Source organism: Lepisma saccharinum, chromosome 25 (assembly GCF_977018435.1).
Source record: "Lepisma saccharinum chromosome 25, izLepSacc3.1, whole genome shotgun sequence".
NCBI classification, from domain to species: Eukaryota; Metazoa; Arthropoda; class Insecta; order Zygentoma; family Lepismatidae; genus Lepisma; species Lepisma saccharinum.
In genome coordinates this window covers 19,455,270-19,478,347 of record NC_139253.1, presented here as the reverse complement: position 1 = coordinate 19,478,347, position 23,078 = coordinate 19,455,270, and the positions used below count along the sequence as shown (strand labels likewise).

The 23,078-nt window shown below is 38.8% G+C and overlaps 1 protein-coding gene across 1 annotated transcript in view; it reads left to right on the top strand.

Annotated features, from left to right (window-relative positions):
* LOC145978949 (G-protein coupled receptor moody) overlaps positions 1-7,907 on the top strand; it is a 379,306-nt gene extending 371,399 nt beyond the window's left edge. The window contains exon 3 of the mRNA XM_083111957.1: positions 799-7,907. Coding sequence (XP_082968083.1) covers positions 799-2,017 — 1,219 coding nt within the window. The 3' untranslated portion in view covers positions 2,018-7,907. The remainder of the gene's footprint in view (positions 1-798) is intronic.
* The last annotated feature ends 15,171 nt before the right edge of the window (positions 7,908-23,078 follow it).

Sequence of the window (23,078 nt, the reverse complement as noted above, 5' to 3'; positions counted from 1 at the left end):
TTGACTCAACATTTTTCGTCAGATCATGCCCCATGGAAAATGATATCAAAATAAGGGCTGACCACTATAAAAGTATACGTACCGTCCCTTCCTTCAACAACACACACACGCCAGCGACAGCAACCACTAACATTCCTAACCACGAGCCGCCAGTGTGATATAGTCTTCGTCCCGGGTATTCTATTGTAGGATATATAGATCTTTTGTCTCACTAACATTGTCTGCTCAACCAATAGATAGTGTCTTGATATATTCAAAATAAAAAAGAAATCTTCATTGAGAGCTCATATTTTGAAAGACAAAAGTTACTTTGCGCCCCTTGCGGTATTTTTTGATGGGTGCTATATCAGTACTTGTATCGATGACTCATTTTTGTACTTTTGAATCGTCCGGTGTCATGTATTGTACCATGCTGTGCACTGTATATTGACAATTATGCAAAGTATTGCCATCTGCAGTCCTCACTGACTTCTAACGTGTTACTTTTTAAGATTTTTTCCCCAGCTTCACTATCTACAAAGATGTTTATTTTTACAATTATCTAGAAACCAGTGTTTTTTTGCAGTAACTTTAGTTGTTCAAGAACTTATTTATGACCTGTGTATATAAATTAGATTATGTTATGTGCATACTAGGTAGTGAAAATGCAGTTGATGTTGAACCTTGTGATTCATATTTTCAATCATAGCACAATGTATTTTGTTACATTCAGACCTTTACGATAACGTGTGATAGAAAATTGCCACTATGTCCACTTTGTATTGTTGAGTAAAGGTTCTGTTCGCTTTGTCGTTACAGATTGTACAAGAAGAAGTACTTGGGTCTTATGGTGGCCTTCACGTGGCTGAGTGGATTCTGCGCTCTCCTCCCAACCTGGCTGGGCCAATGGGGGAAGTTTGGGCTCGACAGGGAGATTGGGAGCTGCACCATCCTGAGGGATGACCAGGGGAAGTCCCCCAAAGAGTTTCTGTTCATTGTTGCCTTCCTCATTCCCTGCCTGGCCATTGTCGTCTGCTACGCCAGGATCTTCTACATTGTTCGGAAGACTGCCATCAAGTCGAGGACCAGGAACGAGAAGAGCTGGAACCCTATGTCTTCAGGAATCGGCAGCGCCAGTGACTGTGGGCGCCATATTCCAGCGTCCGAGGTGATGTCCACGAACAGTCTCCCGAAGAAGTTCAGGAGGGCGCTGTCCAATGAGGATTCCGCTGTTGGATCTTCCAGCACGGCCACTGATCGTCCTGTGGAGAATGGGCACACGTATAAGCTAGGTACTAGCTGCATTGCCAAGTCGGACTCTGTCGGGAATGTTAGGATCGAAGTCGCAAGCCCTTCTGGCGAAGCAGATAAGAATAGTAACGATATCCCGTCTCCGAAGATTAGGGTTGTGAACGGTGGTAGCTCTCCGAGGATCCACAGGGGTCAGCATCTGTCACCCCCGTCTCCAATGCGGCTCCAGCTGCCCGGAAAGGTCTTTGATAAGTCGCGCATAGAGGAGCAGTCCTCCTCCGGAGTGGACATGGGGGTGCTGGAAGATCTGGACAACCCGATGACTCCTGATCACAGCAGGAGCGTCACTCCATCGGCCAGCTCTGGACCGGCTTCCCCGCAGTCGTTCCCCAAGAGAGAGAGGATCCCTTCCTCCGTCACCGTGAACTCAGCCCTATCCCACATCGCGTCTGTGTTCAGGAAGAGTCCGCGTCACATGACCCCGCTGCAGCCGGGGAAGATGACGGCAAAGGACAAGAAGCTGCTGAAGATGATCTTCGTCATCTTCGTCTCCTTCCTGGTCTGCTACCTTCCAATAACCATCACCAAGACCTTTAGAGGGATGGACCTTCCGGGACTCAACATCATCGGTTACATCCTCATATACCTCACCACATGCATCAACCCTATCATCTATGTCGTGATGAGTTCGGAGTACCGCCAAGCGTACAAGAACCTTCTGATGTGTCGCCGAGAGTTCGACCACACTCCGGGAGCACCCAGTCGCAGCGTGTCCCAAAGAGCATGACAGAGGAAGGAGAGAGGGTCATCTAGCAAGAAGAAACCCTCTAGAAGAAGGACTAGATCAACTTACAAAGAAGAAGAAGAAGAAAACACATGAAGAAGGTAAGAAGGGATATGGACTTGTAGTTCCTTCACTGCCGACAAGAAAGACTGATTTTTATTATTTTTAAAAATGGCCACTTTTGCAGTGGTGCCAACTCTGAAGTCTGGAAAAACCAGTGTTTCAGGCCGCTTGTTAGAAGTGTGGCCACTTTGGCAGTGGTGCCAACTCTCAACTCTGGAAACATCAGTGTTTCAGGACGCACGTCAAAAGTGTGGCCACTTTTGCAGTGGTGCCAACTCTCAAGTGTGTTTCAGGACGAGCGTCAAGAAATGCTCGGCGCATATCTACAATGGACATGGTATGAGTAATACGTTGACTGTAACAGTGAATTGTGGTTATTGTTGATAGAATGAGGGTGATATTCGATGGTCACATGATCACTATGTATCCTCGCTCCGGAATTGCCACATTATTTTTCCAAACCAGTTTGTAATTTTGTTGGAGTGGAAAGGACTCGTTTGACTGATTCTAAATAGTATTAGGTCCACAGATAAGAGGGAAATGTGGAAGTTCAATGATACTTGAACGGCGCGTCAACAATTGCGCCCACGTCTGCTGAAGTTGAATGGCTTAAATATCAATTAATTAGACGTTCTTTGACTGTTTCCCTTCCCTTCACAAACACCAATATATATTTCAAACCTCAGTAAACAAACTGTATAGCTGTAATTGAAAATATGAACAAATATGGAGAGAGTTGTGTTGTAGACAATAATGTTTTGTAAAATTATTGATGTGTACATAATGGGGTTAAGATTACCTAACCCAGTGCATTATACTGCCGAAGTCGACCTACCCAATTTCAAAACGACCTCTTTTAAGACACGCTGAGCATTATTTTGCGTTATAAACTTGTCGTATGGTGACGTTTAACTTCAGTTCGAGGAACCACGGTTCGATTCTCAGTCACTTTTTTTAAGTCTACGTTATTCATAGATACTAATCGTAACATCCTAGTCAAATTGAAGGGTTACCCTGAGGTCGTGATGGAGAATTCTAGGGTCTACTCAGCCTCGTTGCAAGTCTTTAGTTCAAAGGCTTCGGCTTCCAGGTTCTGTCTTCATTGGGAAAATTAGAATTCCTTTCCGTAGGTTCAAAATATGTTATTTGGTCCACTGTTAAAAAAAAGCGTGGCTTTAGCATCACCAACACACCGTATTCTGTTCATGCTGAACCTTTGTTTGCGCATGGAACATGCCTTCCTCTATTGTTGGCAACAATCAAACATAACTGACTACTTCTGATTGTTCCCGCCAACCAGCCTTCAGGCACCGCATGTACAATGAACGTATTAAAAAAATCAACGCCAGCAACCCCCTGCGCCTTGACCACTTCACCCTCAAAATCCACCCCTTGGATATTGATTTTTCATCCCTCCATCCCTCGTTGGGTTTGATTCATATCGAATTCTCTTTCGCAGGAAATGAAGTCTCCGCTTCAAACATGGACACTCTCCCAAGCCCACCCTGACCTCGAGCCAAATCAATTATACATCCTCAAAGCAGCCATCAGCAACTATCAGCCCCTGCGAATCCCCTCTAGGGGGCGGCTACCCTCCGGAGAAATACATTGGCTTCTTTCGGTTCCTCCCATGGCAACCCCACATCAAAGAAAAACTCTCAACCCATTTCGGACATGCCAAACAGACCAACCTCAACTTTATTTGAAAGTGGCATGCGAGCGCCAGTGTACAATCAGCTCTATGTGTGGTCTTTGAGATATTTCTATCTCTTTTTGGTATCAATCATCACCCTCCTCTTGTTGATTCATTCATATTCTCTGATGTTTCGTAATCGTGCTATGCGAGGGTGACTACCACCTCGCAGATCTTCAACTAGTATTCGACCTCACTAGCTATACCTTTGTCAATTACAGTTGGAATTCTGCATTGTTTCTATGGAAATTCGAATGCGTGATTAATCAGTGTTGCCATTCCAGTCAACAGTATTGCCAACCTCTAAACACATGTCAATTGGATCATATTTTTGTTTTATGGATTCAGTAAGTTAACCAGCAGTTTTGATGTTGGTTGCTGGAAGGCCTGACACAAACCTTAAAAAAAAACCTCTATATCTTCAAAATGCCTATGTGTTTGTGTGTTCTAGTGGGTTTTTCTTTAACGAACATCATGGTTGATATCTGCGTTGGCAGGAATTCCAAAGTCTTCTCTATAATATGGTACCAAACACATTTACATTTGTCGACATGTCACCGATAATTTCTTTCAATCTATCTGAATTATCCTCCAGGATCGTATGTTTAGTGTACGGTGCGAAACGTCCGGTTGCCAACCTCACATATTTCTTACAATCTCCAATAAATGTATCCAACTCTTTCCAAAGCGATCATGAAATCCAATCCTTAATCCAGTCCAAATGGTCCATTTTGTGAAGTCTTTTTCAAGAGGATAAATGGCCATATTTGTTTCTCTACAATAGACGGAACCCTGCACTCTCTTTAAACCGTGAGATTGTCGCTTCTACTCCTGGGCCCTTCCTGGTAGACACAATAAGAATAAAAGTACATGGTGCTAAAGGACAATAATAAAGAATCAACATTACCAATATTTTTCTTAGTAGAAATGGCACCATGGTACGTTTAGGGCTGAAGTACTGAACCGCGAGTATAGCAAGCGGAAGACCCTATGTAACATCCTGGTGGGTACTGGTACGTGCCCAGCCCCTGGTCAGAAAAGTATAGATCACCAGTTCAGAATATTTGCATGTATTATTTTTAGTTTTCATAACTTTTAAATCTAATATTTTTAATGCAAGGAATTTATACAAAGCAAGAAAAATCTATATAATTATGAGAATAAGAACAAATAAGATTAAAATCAAACTACTTGATAAGAACAAGACAAATTCAAAAGCAGCATAAGAACATGGGAAATACAATGTAAGATCGTACTATGCAATGAGGAGAACAAAGCAAAAAAAATATCAGACTACATAATCAGAACAAGGAAAACACAAGGCATAATCAGGATACGTAATCACATAGAAAATGGATAACGGGAGATATCTGAAATTCACTATTAATATTCCTAATCATTATCCAAACATTTCTCAAAATTGGTATCATATGACAGATACGTCTAATTGTTGTAGCGCTGTTTTTTTGTTTGCAATTGTTTTATGAAACATACGCATGTGTAAAATTAACCTAGAAATAATATTTTTGGCGTAATACCTTTTGTATCAACAATAGATCAGTTTTTATTGTTGGGGATGTAATCAACGCTATAAGGGGTTGATTTATTTGAATGGAATTCTTGCACGTATGTTCAATTTAGTAATTTATGCAGATAATTAAATCATGTCCGTAATGAAGCAAGCAGATTACCGTATCAATTATGAAGTTATCCATATTTTTTATCCAAACTGGTATTAATGAAAATAATTTAGGACGCATTGTGGAATGCAATTAAATTAACGTTGCAAAATTTTAATATTTTTTAAAATCTTTAATTGGTGTTAATAGTGTCCCAGTATCGCTTTGATGATTCTGAAACAGAATAACTTTGTGTTGATACAATTGTATTATTGTTTTGAATCTTGATATGTCAATATTGAAATTATGTCAATTAATTTTATGCATTTTAGAATGTTATAAATATAACATAATTACTAGAATCTGCTTTAACACGGCGAAACTATGTTTTACTTTAGTGCAAGTGTAAGCTTTATATAAACTTGTATGTAATACAGGATTATACAATGTTACAACAATTAATATTTTAGTAAGAATCGCATTGTAACATCACTCACAGATATAAACAATATAGTTTGAAACTGAAATTGTTGCACATCGACACAACAATGGCAAATTCCCGAATTGTTTTTCTAACAATAACATTACGTCCAATATACTCGTCCAGATACTTAATATACAATTTTCACGTAAAGAAATGTAATAATTGTATGATTCTGTGTATGCTCAAAGTATGGGACAAGCACACTAATAATACAGCAGTTGTTTCAGACGCAACGAAATAATGATGTACATAACTGCATTTGTTCACACGTATATACATAAACAAAGTATTGCTGCGTTTTGTATTTAACTGTAACAGTTATGTGCGGTAGTTCATGTAATAATTATATATTACAACTTGTCTACATATATCAACTTTTATACTGCGTGTTATATATTACCATGTGTACATTAATGTGAGACTACTTTTCTTGTAATCATGACGGAATTTTTGTAAAGTATGCAAAGGCGAATAATTTTTGTATATATGGACATTTCATATAAAATTTCTGTTTTGAGGACACACATTCACACAGCGACAAATGAGAAGACTGTATGAGGTGGTCGTGGTACATAATAATACTACAGATTTATTTACCTAGGGATTTGAGTTTTGCACCGCTATTGTTGACAACAATACCAAAGTTTTCTTTGTTTTCCTTATTTTCTGTTCAGTGAATGATGCTGAGTCACATGTAGTGAACAAAGGTTATACTTTCATTCAATATTGTGTAAATTGTTATTCTGATTGATATGATTGTACAACAATTACTTGACCACTTTTTTATGTTTCCTTAATTACTGTAAGAAATTCAATCCCGGGACAGGTCTGTTAGGCTTAGCAGTTTTCTATCTGATGAGTAACCGTGGACAAAAACTACCGGAAAGTGCACAGCCTGTAACGAGTATATGCGAAGCCTTACCTTCTCAATAACAAATATTTCGAAGAAATGTCAATTAATCCAACAGTACCATGCAGGAATTATTGAGGGAAAGGTTGATATTTGAAACAGATTAAGAAAAAAATAGAAAAACTGATGAATATTAGGTAACTACTAGTAGGCCTAATTTTAATTGAAGGAAACAAAGCTATGAACAAGAATGTTCTTAATTTAATAACAGGACAGTCACTGAAAATGTTGTTAAACACAATAGTTACCGATTAGGATATTTTTGTATGTACAAATAGTATGCATTTATGCCTACATTTTTATATGCGCACGTGAACCAAAGATAATAAATACAAAAGCATTTCTAGTAATATGAGACTTGTAAATTGATGCCTAGTTTTGGTATAATTCCAAGAGAACGTTTTGCTACAAATTGAAGATAGCATTTACTACAGTTTTTTCGTGGACAATGAAAGATGCTTTAAACTGACTGATTTATTTAGTACACGAGTATATTTTAAGGTACTGTTTTATTTGGTATAGTATTGGTTGTAATATCTGTCGAAATTCACTTGTATTGCTCCTGACCAGATTTCCATGTTGCAGGCAATGCTTATAAACGGAATTTGAGAACAAGTGTCAAGCTAGGCCAAGTATTTCCGAATACAGGTCAAAATTAATTCCGATGGTAAAACGGAATTAGTAACGTCCACAGTAATTTTTGTACAGTTCTCCAAAATTAGATTAGTAACATTTTCATCTGACTAAAGTTAACATTTCGGGTTAGCTTATTTTATATTGAGTAAGCATCGTTAAGAAATTGGACGTCTACAATATTACGTTTAACACAGTCAATTCGACAAAACCAACGCTAAATTTAGATAACATTCTAAGGTAACATGGGAGTTTGATTTTTTTCACTCTTAAGTTCGGAAATGCATTGTTTACACACACATCATGTCAGCAATTAATCTCATAAAATATTTCTTCTTTAATATCTTGCCGGGACCAATGAAAATCTAGTACAGGAGCAATTCATTAAAATACAACGTAAACATTTACTTACAGATCGTTTAAAGATAATAAAGGCAATACTTTATTGTAAGTTGCCATATCAGGCAATATTTTTCATCACTATAATGAGTGTTGTAAATATGCTAAAAGAGACATCATTTGTTATAATGGTGTGTATGCATTTTTATCAATATTTAATAAAGAATATTTAAAGCGACGTGTTGTGTAATTTTGGGACTTATTTCGAAACCCATTTCCCAAGGCCTCTTTCTCATAACCTTCGTAATTCTGTCTGAATCGAAGCTACTTTAGGCAAAGATAAACTAATCGATATTTGATCGTGAGTTTTAAACGGGGCACTAACCACTGAACTACGCCCTAATTGGGATTTCAACCCAGAAGTCTTCGATTAGAAGGCCACGAAGCAGGTAGGTTACGTAATTTTTTTAAAAATTAATATAATTTCTGTCATTTTGAAGAGTGTATGGAGGACAGGCATTGTAAATATGGTAGCAAGAATGTGGAATGAAGCGTTATAAAATTGTTATATTAGTATATTATTATACTAATGTGGTGGCTGTTAAAATAGAGATAGAAAACTCAGAACGAAAGGGAACTCCTTCCCAATGTCTATTTACCATGATGATACTTATTGAATTGGCTAACAGGTAGCTTAGTGGTAAGAGTAGTTGTAATCTAAAAGTCCTGGGTTCAATCCCTTGGGGAGCCACATTACAAAGTTGTCCCGTTCCCATTTAGTTTCTGAAATTGTAGATTTAAACCACAGACGCTGATAGATTATTTTTTTTGCTGGTTAGGTATGCAAAGTATATGCATTTACAAACGTTTAAGGCTTAATGCATTGAAAAACAAACTTAATTTACAGATTAATTTATTCTTACAGTAGGGCCACTCTCTGTAATTGCCCACTTGCATAAAGAAAATGGTACTGCCTTGAGACTAATTAAATTGCATTGGTTCAGATCGCATGTGTCCAGTCTTTTAATAGATACGTATTTGATATATGCCGATTTTTGTACCCCATTTGGTTAATCGTGACGATGATTTGTTGAAAGAATGCACGCAACGGAGTAGGAATACCCTCACCAAAACGAGAATACGAAACCAGTGGCGTGCCCAGCAATTTCGAAAAGGAGGGGGTGTACGTGTACTTTTTTTTAGTAGTCAGTCCTCATTTTACCATCTTTGACGTTCTGTTTTAGGAATACTGGGCCAAAGATGGTTATGACTCCATCAATCCTCCATTGGGCATGCCACTCAACGGATTCAACATCATGAACGATCTTGCCGCCGGACCAGCTGACAGTGGCACTGGAGAGCTCATCAGAAGAGGAGTTGATGGTTGTGGTTGCGGGTTTTTTTTTTTTTTTTTGGTGGGGGGTTAGGAAACAAGATGAACATAAACACCGCAAACTGAAACATGATCCACTTATGAAGAGTTTAGAGTGCGGTGTACTTGGTGGGGAGGCATCATAGAGGAATGGGACACTCTCGTACTCTCCATATATATATATCAAAAAAGTTCCTCTACTTTTCCTGCTCATTTTCTCACACAACACAAGTGTGTACAGTACATAAAACAGATGCACCCGTGTATCTAGACAAGGCCCTAGCATTACCAACACTTTAGGTATCAACTCTCAGGTGTAAGGTGTAGAGTCCAGCGCAGATATTTCTGCCGTGCGATGCGCGAAACAACTAAAGAAGCAGTGTTGCTAATGGAGCAGATAGAAAAATCGCTGCAGTGCGCCGATGCACAGCTGTTACGTACAACAATAAAATTAGAGAATTCAGGTCTATCTAACGTTGAGTTTTAAACGTCATGCATTATACCAGGACTAGGATTAATATGTACTAACAAGTGGCTTTGTATGTAGCTACATACATATGGACTAAAAATTCGCAAAATATGAACTAACACGTAAGTAAAATTACCGAAAATGCTGCAAAGAAGACTTCTTCATACGATTCCTTATTTGAGTGATTTCAAACAAAATAAAAAATATATATATATTATTTTTCATTGCATTAATGCACTGGTGGCGTTCTAACTTTTCATTCCCAAAACCCGTATACACTGGTATGGAACTGCAACGGCAGATAATAATATGCCAACGTGTTAAACCGCTACAATTGCACCATAACCATCATCCTCAAGCAGTATTATTATTTCCTCTCTGAGATCGGCGACAGTCGGTTGCCTTTGTTGTACATTTACAAAGGATGCCGGCTTCCACAACAATAACAAGTACATATACTGCCACTAGACGATAAGTTGCGCGGCTTTTTCTTTTGTTATGAACCAGGCCCGGCGCTAGTCATTTTGCCTCCCTGGGAGGTGGCGGCGGATGCCGCTCTATTTCGACCCCCCCCCCCCCGGTCATTACGCAGCAACGGAAAATTGAAAATCAATATATTCCTAACTAAAACATCAAAATATAAAATAAATAATGAGACTTCTTATGCTATTTCAATACTATTCAGCGCAAAAGAATATCTCGCTGGATCACAGTTTTCAATAGGCTTATTTTTTTCTTCTCTTCACCCATCAAAGCATGGCAATTTTAACACAGAAAACAATATGTATCGCATTAAGCAGCAAAAATGACAGCCTCCTCTATGCAATTTCTACAAGAACACGTGCCGGAGCCAGAGTTGAAATGATGTTGGAGGCACATAATTTATTTATTTTGAATAATTCCAAAATTATGAAATACGAACAATTTGTTGCTGCTGTTCGCTGCTCTCTTGCCAAAATGCTTTATTGGGATGCTAACACCATGACTGGCTTCCTCCTACATGAACTCGTGCACGTTGCTTAGAATTTCCCGAGCTTGGCTATGCAAGGTTTTTGATTTCAACTTCGACAGAACTGGAGGCATTATGGAATTTAACGTTCGTTAGCAAACACACACTTTTACATACACACACGCAATACACGCACACAACGTCAAACCGATCAAATACTTAGTATAAAATAAAAATATGGTGCTTCCAATCCAACAAAACTCACCGCCACTTTGCCTGCCTTTCCCCTTCCGTGACAGAAATAGTGCTTCATTATTACAGTTGGCAACACTAGTTACTAGCTAGCCAATGAACATGCACTGCATAAAAGAAGCAACCACTACGCCGTGCTATATTGCCACATTACCGTCCCTGCCGAACGGTGGGAACCGCGAGCTGGAGCGCTATTCAATTGTTTTCAATGATGTTTGCGCGAGTGTGTCCAGGAATGGAATGACAATATGGCAACAATAGCGAAGGTTTTCGAGCAGGGTAGAACACTTGATGCTAAGAGAGAGGGAGACGAAACGAAAATTCGCTTCTACGCAACGGCAAATTTATGTGTGATGCACTCTACCTTCCACGTAGACACAGAGAACTAAATGCATCATATCGATTGATGCATTAAAGTGTGTTTTGTAGCTTCTTCAAAGACTCAGATTCACATTTGATGCATTTTGGTGCATTTTTGTATGTTGTGAAAGAAACACTAAAGTGCATCATTTGATTCAAGTGATGAATTATTTCAGTCGAGATGCACTTTAATGCATAAGTTGATGCGTTTCGATGCACCTTGCGTTTTGATGCACCAGCATGCAGCTTTTTTGATGATGCACTTAAACGTTTCGTCTGAGCTACATAAAGTCTGTAGCTCAGACCAAACGTTTAAGTGAATCATCCAAAAAGATGCAGGAAGGTTCATCAACTGATGCATTAAAGTGCATCTCGACTGAAATAAATCCTCACTTGAATCAAATGATGCACTTTAGTGTTTATTTCACAACATACAAAAATGCACCAAAATGCATCAAATGTGAATCTGATTCTTTGAAGAAGCTACAAAACACATTTTAGAGCATCAATCGATGCATTCTGGTGCATCAAGCGATATGATGCGTTTAGTTCTCTGTGTGTAGCCATCCAAAAGTCAACCTCACTTCCACGTAGTACACCCTGGACTGCAAACTAACGAGGCTCTGGCGACTGGCCCCATGGCCCGTATAATTCTGTGTCGCCCTGTGTCTTGCCCTTATTTGTGCCGAGTGCCCTTTTTAGCCTCAGCTTTTAACCAAGGTAAGGAAATTTTAGTTTTCAGACAAGCTTTTATTTTTGTTATGATAAGGGGCTGGACCCCGTATAGTGTGACGGGTGCAAAATAGCCTCAGTGCTGTCGCACCCAAAACAAAATTTAATTCAAATTCAAAGGTATCAACTCTCGACACCTGAACATGTGCTTAAATGCAAGAAGAACCTTGGTGAAAGATTTTAGGTGCAAAGGCGAAGGAGCAGAGGATAGGAGAGGTACATTGAACTCACCAGATTTTTTGGAGGGTGTAGAGTAAACCCTAATTTCGTTGATCAGAATTTGACGAACGCAAGTTGCTGGCTGCAGTTCAAAGAATCTCGTTTTGGTAGCTAAGCTCAAAGTTTATTTTGTCTGACCTATCAAAAAATATCAAAACCACCGCATATTTAACGTAGTACTTATCTCAAGCGACCTCTGAGGCGAAGTAGCTAGAATAACGTGCTACACCACGGATCTCTGGTTCGAATCCCAGCCTGGTATGGGTGTTCTTTTCTAGTGTCCCTTCATCAATTTCATATCAATGATTGTAATGATCGCGATTAGCCAAAACTGGCAGAAGAGCGAAGTAAATTGGACTCAAAAATTTCAAACAAAAATATTTTTTTAGTTTAAATTTCCCACAGATTCCGGGACGGATAGCCCCAAAAACCATTCACGGATAGCGCCACGAAACATTACAATTTTCTTCGTAAAACAATGCGAGAAAAAAATGGATGAGATGAGCTTTGTTCAACGGTATTTCTTGGGTTCCGAAGGTTGAAACACTGCATAACGAATGAAAATCGACAAAACACAAGCACGACGCGCGATTATGTGGGAAGGTGTACGCACCATATTGTGTCTCAGGCAAGTGAAAAGACGACGAGAAAGAAGTACTCGTAATGTGAAAAATTGCAATTACTTTGATGAAAAAAACGTCAATACACCTTAAGGAATGTTCCGCGAAGCAGATAGGTAAGTACGAATGTCAAAAATTGACGAAACTAAGAAGTTATAAGTGTCCGAAGGATAGTAAATTTTTACCAAAAGGTTAATTGGAACTGGGCATACAGTTTTAAAGTGGTATTCGAACAACTATATGCCTCCAGCGAGTACGAACCCGCGACCCCTTGATTACAAGGCGACGACGTTACCACTACGCCATCTGGGTGGCCCTTTGGCTCTGAGGTTTTTGTCAAAGAATTACTTATTACGGGTCAAAGACAGATATGTATGACATTCTATATAATGACAGCTTATGTCGATTTGGAGAAATTCGGAACATGTTCAACTTTTTATGTTGCGTTACTACCGAGCTGAATTGTACCACTGTGATATTTCAAATGTTACATGCCAGAGATATTTTAGAAATCTTAATGACGTGGTCGCCTTTAAAGTAATTAATATTAGTGGGTAACTGGCGTCGTTAAGTGTTAAGTTCCAATTGTTTGTTGGAAAACTTTGTTAAATATTTATTATAAGATTTTTGAAAGTATATTTCTTTCAGAACTCGCCCAGTTTAAGTATAAAATATCTCACCAATATGTGTTTCCAGTTGTATTTTTTTAAATTAACGGCCACAATATACAGATGGCGCCGTGCGTGCTTACAGTGCATTCTGGGACAATGTTCCCGTGCGGGAAGTTATTGACCGCACCTAGTACATTGATAAACTGGAAGAAAAAGAGAAGAATTTGTTTACTGATGTTCAGATTGAGATCAAATTCGCTCGTCTCGTCTAACTCGTGACACTTCTCTCGCTTCCGTGTTCTTGGCTTTTATCAGAGGCCGTTTCTTATTTCCTTCTTCCGTGTGAGGGAGTCTGAGAACGGATGGAAGGAAAGCGGGGGGAGAAAATCCAATTTCCTTCCCTCAATGTACGCTCCATTCGTTCCTGCTAATGAATTACGACTTTCGCCTAAAGAATATATATGTAGGGAGCGTTGTAGGCACGCCCTGGCGGGATTCTGAGGAAACAGCTTCCGCGTCTGTTCGGGGGCGAATTGGACGTGGCACCTGAACATCCATCACTGCAAGAATTAACTTAAAAAGCCTAGGAGTCAACTTGGTTCGGTGTGACGAATGGATCTCGCGCAAATTGCAGTCAGGGAGAGATTTCTGGAGGCGACAATGACCAGAGGATTAAAAAAGAGAATAAAGATTATCTCTCTTACAAAGAGAGCGAATTGAATCTTGCAGCTATATCCATATTCAACCAGTGGCCAATATAGAAGTTACAGTACAGCAGAGACGTATCGTGACTATATATTTCGTGGGGTGGGGGTGTGTGCGAACCAAGTGACTCAGAAATAATAATAATATAAACGTTTAAATTAAAATATTATTATTTAAAATATGTAAATTAATTAATATGTGTTGTTATTACATGAATAGGTAAAAAGACTATAAGACTATAGATATAACCACGTATTCATTATCTAGCTTACGTATAGTTAAGATCGCCAAAATTTGTTTAAAAGCAACTGCTCTGCAAGGAAATTAATGATAAACAATTGAATATTTATTGAATAATAAAAAGGATGTTAGATTCAGTAGATGAAAAGTAAAGTTCATAATTAATATTTTATGCATATTTGAATTTTGTTGTTTAGTTTTATGCTTATTTAGTATTGTACATAAATCTTCTTTGGTATAGTCATTCAAAGCCGTATGGTTCCAATATAATTCTTGCCTTTACTAAGATCGGCAAAAATAAATAACCGTCGATTTCGTACAACAAATGGTAAACTAGTACATTCTAATTATTTAATTTTAGTAATTTTAGCCCCCTGAACTCCCCTTGTTGGGTGGGGCGAATCTCGGTCGGATATCTCACCTCACCTAGAATCAATTCTAGCCTACATTTGCTTAGTTTTGTTTGGGTTTTGGTCTTAAGTCCGTTTTATGCACAGATAGGCTAATCGGGGAAGGTCGGATAGTATCGGACGGCGTATGGTATCGGACAGTGTATGGTTCACTATTTTCGGAACAGGGTAGCAAGACTGTTGTGCCACGTGTTAGTAGTTCTTTGTGAGGGAAGCGTGGCGCAAACATTCCGAGACAGTACGTTGAAAGGTGCACATGTGGTGCGACGTTTTGTAGTTTTTGTGCTGCTTGTGGCTGCACGTACTTAACTTTGTCGGCAAGTTATGGAAATATAGGTAAGTGAAATATAAATTTAAGTAGTTTTACATTTTTGTTGTAGCTTTGTATCCTAATTGGTAATATATCATTGCTAGAGCCCGGAAGTTTGGCAAAATGCCTCTTTTTATCTACTGCATATATTGATAAAATTTTTCCGGATATACGTTTCTTATGTTGTTTCGAATGTTTTGGAAGCCTTTTCATTTTGCCTATTTGGGACCCCACTGCCTATTTTTTAATTATAATGCCTTTTTTTGCCTTTTTCAATGAAATTTGACATTTTTTTAAAAAAAATGTGTATATAAATTATTTTTCTCCCAAAACACGTTGTTGGTATTTATTTTTCTTCCGTTTATTATGTGAATAATTTTCGCCTTATTTAAGTAATATTGAACTCACGCATGTTTCTACATTGCTGAAGGAGAAAAGTGTGAGAAAAAAGTAATACATGCTGAGTCAGGATATTGCCTTTCGGTTAACATTTCTTGTGCATGATTGACTGCTGAAGTGGACAGGTTGATTTCGAACACAAAGAAAATATTTCTGAAATCTCCCTCTCGAACACGAAAATTTCAGGAAGTTGCGATTGAGCTTAGTTTACCTCAGCAACCAGTCTTGACGAGATAGGGAACCTGGATATCAGCAGCTATATATTATGCTAACAACCTTCAAAAAATCAGTGAGGTGATCGATGCTCTTCCAGTAAATGAAGCGGCTTTAATTCGTGAAGTGAAAAAACTCCTGTGCTATTCAAGTTTGCTTTTGCACATTATGGTGCATTGCCAGAGACAATTACAATTATAGCATCCATGAAAATCTTCGAGGAATCTATGCAGTAGATGATGGAAGTGTCAGGAGAAAAGGGGTGAGCTGTTGCGGAAAAGTGCTAAGGGGTAGTGAGTGCAAATGAGGACTTGAAACAATTGAAAATAATTTGTGATATTCTAAAAGGTGAAAATGCTGTTACCAAAATGAGTCCAGCAACATTAGCTTGTTATATGTATGCTCCAACAACTTCTGTCGAAGTAGAAAGATCATTTTCTATTATGAAAAACATTCTCTCTGACAGACGACTATCAATGAATGTTTAGAACTTAAAAAGCACCTTGTAGTTATGTGCAATCAAGACGGAGAAAATCGAAATGCTCTTCCCAATTTAGATTTTAACATTTTGCCAGAAATTATAGATAAAAGTAAGCGACTTCTAAATGTGCCTTTTTTTTCATTTTTCGTGCCTATTTACCACATTATAAATGCCTTTTTGCCTGCCTATTTTAACGAAAATAAATGCCTGAACTTCCGGGCTCTAATCATTGCCTTCATTCATTCGTGACTCATTATTATCACGCGTATTGATCGGGTGGTATCGGAGAAGGTGTTGGCGGGCAATATCGGACAGCAACATTTGAAGTTTCTGTGCGAAATCTTATAGTTCTCTCATTTGTTTCAGGTAAAAATGAACAAAAAGAGAGGTAAATGGACAGAGGAAAATATGAAAGCAGCAATCGATAAAGTGATATGTGGTGAGATGAGTACACGAAAAGCAAGTAAACAGTTTTCCGTCCCGAAAAGCACTTTAGGTGACAGGGCAAGTTTTATTTCCTTGGGAAAAGAAATTCAGATAAATTCGCCAATGGATACATTTCAAAACACTTTTGCGGATGGACAGGATGAGTTACTGTATAGTCTCGTCCAAGATCTGGACAGCCAGCTGATGCCTCTCAACAAGAAATCATTTTTGAAACTAGCATTTTAGTTTGTAGAACACTTGAAAGTGAATCATAAATTCAACAGAAATAAAGGACTTGCCGGGAAAGATTTTTATTATTATTTCATGCAGAGACATCCAGATTTAAGTTTGAAGTGTTTGAGAAAACGACTTCTGAGCTTCGACGGTGAAGCAAAGACTAATTGCATAATTTGTGGTGAAAACTTCGATGAGGACCGACTACAGTGTACTTTGTGCAAAGGTTGAGCCCATGAAGACTGTGTCAGTCTTGAAGGAGATGCATTTTTTTATAAATATGATATAGTTGCAATTCAAAATAACAATCTGTAAGCCAAGCATCAAGTCAACTTTGCAGCAGGTTTTCGCAGAATATAGTTCCACTGAGACGGGTTCTATTCCGACACAACTGCATACTTTTAATTTGTAAAATATAGACAAAATAATACATCCATTAGCAGGTATGTGCTTGATCGGTTGCAATCACTGTGCAGACGAACTAGGATCCGCAGATTCGCCAACTGGAGTTTGTATTGCGCTGAAGAATCGCTGAAGATGATGAGCGAGTCGAGCAGGACTGAATACGTTGCAGAGCGCGTGGAATCCGTGATACCAGTGTTGCACATCCCACTATTTTAACCCTATGTTTATTGTGATTGATTAATAATGGTGCTATACAGCGGCGAGAATAGCTGAATCGAGGTCTCCTGTTCAGCGCGCGGTTTTACCCGAGTGTTATTTTGGGCTTCATCCGAAAGGAAAAGCTCTTCAAATCAAGCAAGTTGTTTTAAATGCATAATCCTCCTTACGACAACATGATCAAAGTAAACAGGGCGTGAGGTGATTTGCCATCAATGTGCGCACGAACTGTATCACGTGTGCTGAATGATTTGCGGTTTAAGTTTAGGAAGAGGACACGATTGTTTGTTGTTTGACGACAAAAGAATCTCCGCGGTATTAAAAGATATCGCCGTGATAAGAAACATGTTTATTATTTGGACGAGACGTGCTTTTTAACTCGGTGAGGGGGAGGGGGCTGGGGCCGTACATTGAACCAAACATTGAAGGACACCACCGTGCAAAACCACCGCCAGGGCTGAAGAAACCGACGAGAAAAGAAGAGGGGGTGGCTTATTGTTTCACCCACTGGCGGCAATGTTGAATGTCTTTGTTGAAGGCGCATATTTACTGTTCCGTGAAAGAAAGGGTGATTAATCAGCAAGAAATGGACAGAACAAGATTTGAATCCTGGTTTAGTGAAGTGATTCATAAATTGAAACCAGAGTAATAGCAGCAGACAATGCACCTGATTGTAACCAATAACAAATCATGCTTTTTTTGCTCGTATAACTTGAAGTGCGTGTGTCTTACAGTAACGGATGTATTGCAATAATTTTTCATTAAATTGAAGAGGGGCCTATCGTTGTTTACTTTTATCTCTGTTTATTTTTCTTTTTGCGTGCTCAAAATATGCACACATGCTCTCATGTTTAGAAGTTATTTCGCATTTATGTTAAGTAATGACACATTTATTAAATAATCTATGCGCAGAAAGTACTTCTAAAATTTTATGTTTCAGGAGACAAAAAGAAGCAAAAATACATTCTGCTTGACATGCATGCGGGGATGTGTTGTGCGGTTGGCAATACTGTGGATTTTCTCAGTGTCTAAGATGTAAGCAGCTCGGCGGCAAGGTAGATAGAGATTAGGTAAAGCCATCCGAAGATTGCCGATCTTGCACGAACGCGTGACGTCACCGGAGAAGCAGTGAGCTCGGCTGAAGCAGACGGCCCCTAGCATTTATATGGGAGATTCAGAGAGCGAAAGTATATTATTAATTTTAGGAGGGGGAAAATATTAATTGTCATCCTCCAAGATGGTATTGAGGCATCCTTTTAATGATTAGTAACATAATTGAAAACGCGCTACTTTTAAAAGGGGGCAAAGTACATGTGAAAAAATGTATTTTGAAAATCCATATTCCTGAAACTTTCTGACCGATGCGCTACAAAGAAAGTTGCGTGTTCTCCTTTAGAATTTCGTCATTTTACAAATTGTAATATAATTTTAACAAAAACGTTGCATGCTAAAGAGGAATTAAAGAGTTGAAAAAAATAATTGATTAATAGACTTAGTTTATTTTACTTCGCTTATCTGTCACATATGGCTAATCGCAAAGATGAGGATGCGTGATGATATGATGAAATTGAAGAAAGGAAAGTAGACCCATGCCCGGGCGGGGATTCGAACCTGGGGACCCTTGGCATCGTAAAGCGTTGTGCTAACCACTTCGCCACGAAGGTCAGCATTACAAGGAAATAAACAGAAAATGGCATATATGTTTTAATATGCTAGAAACATTTGCGAGGAGGTTATTGAAGTAACAAATAATTATACAAGACGTTGTGATGAAAATTATTAATATATCTGAAATGTTGAGAGTTGACCTTGCAGTCTCTAAATGTACTTTTGGGGTTACGCAAAACCTTTACTCAAAATTGCTAGTGTAAATTTATAAGCTATTAAAATTTAAAACTTATACCTGTTCGAAAAAAGTAACTGCCAAGTCAAATTAATATTTCGTAGAAATACATATATTTTTCTTTCATGAAGCCAAGAGAGTATTTGGAGGGGGCAGTGGCTTGGGAAGGCTATAGCCCCGGATCTTGATCTGCAAAGGGGCTTCCAGTGCTATGAAATAGTCCAGGAGAAGGAGCGAAATGATTTTTTTTTAAAATGGCTCAAGAATACAAAGATAGAAGTGGACATTTGACAAGCTTAGTCTAAAACTTACAACTGATATCGTACGTGTGTGTGTGTGGGGGGGGGGGTGGCTACGCGAGGTAACACAGTGGAATATGATTCACAATACTAAAATTAAAATAAATATGTGGGAACAATAGAAATCAAGATATGTTGTACCTAGTGACGGCGCAATAGTAAAGATGGAGGGGTAAATCATATTTTCCCGGGGCAATCATGTTTATTATTCCGTTACATACGACACAAAAATTCATATTTTGGCTAAAAGAGCATTCATTCATTTATTTATTTTTGTCGTTTTACTGGGGGCAGATAAGAGAGAGAGAGAGAGAGAGAGAGAGAGAGAAATTGTCGAACGAGAATAGGGGGGCGTTCCTGCCCCCACCCCCCGTAGTGTGTTCACTACCTATAGCTATGCTGGAGAAGAATGCACCAATTAATACACTATTAAATAAAACAGATACTTTTAAAAATTTTAATCAAATTATTTGTGAACTAATTATGATTTAAATTTAGAGAGAGCACATTTAATTTGGATGATTTAACTTCTGAAGACTGCCATTTCCGAGCCTTCTTCCGGTGTAACTGCACTGCCCTTTGAGCCCTAGCTGCTGCGTTCAGGTGGCGGAACGAGCAGAATACTAATTAAAACAAATATGTGACAAATATATAAAAAAATAACAACGTGTTGAAGCTATTGACGGCGACAAAGAAAAGACAGAACAGAAACGTGGAGAGTGCAGTGATATTTTACGGGAAGCAGCAGGCACGTATCCAGGGATTCCTTTCGGGGGGAGGCTGAACACCAATTTTTAAACGGGTATCACAATTGTATGTTTAAGGCCAGTGGTGGAAATTGGGTTCCAAAATGTGAGGGGATAGACAAGAAGACAAGCATTAAGAAGCCATAGTGTGATAGTGTGGAGGCAAAAGAATGGGGAGCAAATATCTCCTAAATCGTCGCCACTGTTTAAGGCTGTCATTTTAATCAGAACGTGAAATCGGGACATTTTCTACCACTCGAACTCCTCTCTTTCCATGCATTAACATTGTGTGCCGGAACCATCTCAGTATGTGTGTTTGTCCACTTCTTCTCATCAGGCATCAAAACATCTATGTACCAGAAGTATTTTTACGGAATGCACAATCTACTCGACAACGCGAGATTCAAACTGTGTGCTGGGAACTGGACGCAGACAGTTCACGAATATTTCTCTCTCATTCGAGCCTGAACACCCCCAATGTGTCTTGTATTCCCATGTTTGCAGCTCTTATAAAAGCCGAAACCCACTAAATTGTTCATATTCAGGCCTAAGCACTCGCAAGTGTTCAAAATTGTCTGTTGAGTGTGTGTCGAACCCAGTAGCCTTAAACAAAAGTATTTTTTTTATGCCATGAAATTCTCGGACTGCATACACAAAATTTGGTCCTGGCACAATCAAATCATCACTCAAAACTTTGATTTTCAGTTGATCTGTGCAGCTTATTTCTTTTTTAATAAATCGCTCCAATGCCCAGCCCGATACTGCCGAAATATTAACTTTAGAGAGAGAGACCTTCGATCTCTTCGTCTTTCGACCCGAACTACTCGTAGCACTACTCGAGGTTCCGCTGTCGTCAATGTCTTTAGCTTTGGGACCGAACTGGAACTAGTAGTAGACTTCGTTACTTTACGGTATTTAGTCCATTTCATTTTCGAATCACTATACCTTATAAAGCAACCAATGGTCACTGACTGAACACTAATCGACTGTATGAATTGTCATACTTACCTCTGAAGTCTCCACCTATTCTGTTGTACAGATCAACCGGGAAATTGAAGCCGCGTATTAATATCCTCATTATATTCTAGAACGTTCCGCAGATAAAACGATTCGTAAATATTGCCAGTAGTTCGACTCCTTCTCTTTTTCAAGAACGTTCCCTCTCGCGCTTTAAAGAGATTAAAAAATTACAATGAATCCGATTCGCCCTACCTGTGGCGCTACCTTTGTTGTGCAGCTTGCAAATGCTGACAAGTCTCTACATAGAGTTCAAGTTCGCTACGACAACACCGAAAGCGTAAGAAAAGTTTACGTGCAATATTATCAACAGCAGGGTTATAGAACATTCTCCGTCTAGCCTTGATAAGTATTTCTCTCCTAAAATTATCGTCACATTATTCAAGAAGCCAAAAACCTAATTTTATCTAGTGTAAACTGAAAAATTTCCTGGTGGGGGAGGGGAGCACGAGTTACGATCCCCACCTTGTATACGCACTATTAACAATAACAGGCTTATAGAACATTCTCCGTCTTGCCTAGATAATTATCTCTCAAATTATCACCATATTATTCAAGATGGCAAAAACTAATTTTATCTAGCGTAAACTGAAAATTTTCTAAAGGGGGGTTTGAGCCCCTTGATTCCCACCTTGGATACGAACTGTTACCAATAACAGGGTTATGGAATATTCTCCGTCTTACCTCGATAATTATTTCTCTCCTTAAATTAACGTCACATTGTTTTATTTGACACCACAAGAAACAAAAAATCTCATTTTATATAGTGTAAATTAAAAACTTTTGTGAAGGCTCGAGCCCCCTTCGTCTTTCGACCCGAACTACTCGTAGCACTACTCGAGGTTCCGCTGTCGTCAATGTCTTTAGCTTTGGGACCGAACTGGAACTAGTGGTAGACTTCGTTACTTTACGGTATTTAGTCCATTTCATTTTCGAATCACTAGACCTTATAAAGCAACCAATGGTCACTGACTGAACACTAATCGACTGTATGAATTGTCATACTTACCTCTGAAGTCTCCACCTATTCTGTTGTACAGATCAACCGGGAAATTGAATCCCCCTTGGATACGTGCCTGGGAAGCAGTCACGTTTATTACACCCTTACACTTATATAAAAAAAGGTAAAGTGTTCTCCTGTGCATAGCACCACGCCATGAAGGCGTATAGGGGGTGTGGGGGTAATTTTTGTGAAAAAGGCATTGTGCGAGATCTAAAAGCAGAACTTTTTAATATTGTATATATACACTTATATACAATATTAAAAAGTTCTGCTTTTAGATCTCGCACAATGCCTTTTTCACAAAAATGGGCAATACCGCATTTTTTATCAGTCAAGCTGTGATATTTTAGATTTATTCCGTTAGTTTTCTGATAATAGTTTTCACAGCTTTCCATGGCATTTAGGCATGATTTCAGTTGACAATAACAAAATAATCTTATTTCAAAACATAGAGCAAAAAGAAATCCAACGCGCTTAAGTTAAAACTCTCTTACATTGGAAGCCTGGAGAGAACAAAACAGGGGTTCCTTCGTAACACGACTTCTTGAAAACAATTTTACACATTTGAATCAACTTTGTGATAAATTGATTAGAAAGGATGAATCTTAACAGTAAAAGTTGAAACTTTTCCCCTACTACTATATTTTAGAAGATATTCGTTGTCAAATATCTCAATATTTGTATAAGGAACCAGCCTTTTCCGTGTCGAGCGTTTCGATGATGACGTCATGCATCCACGGACAACTGCGCATACGATCTGCGCCGCCGAACGAACACCCCCTGGCTCGGCGG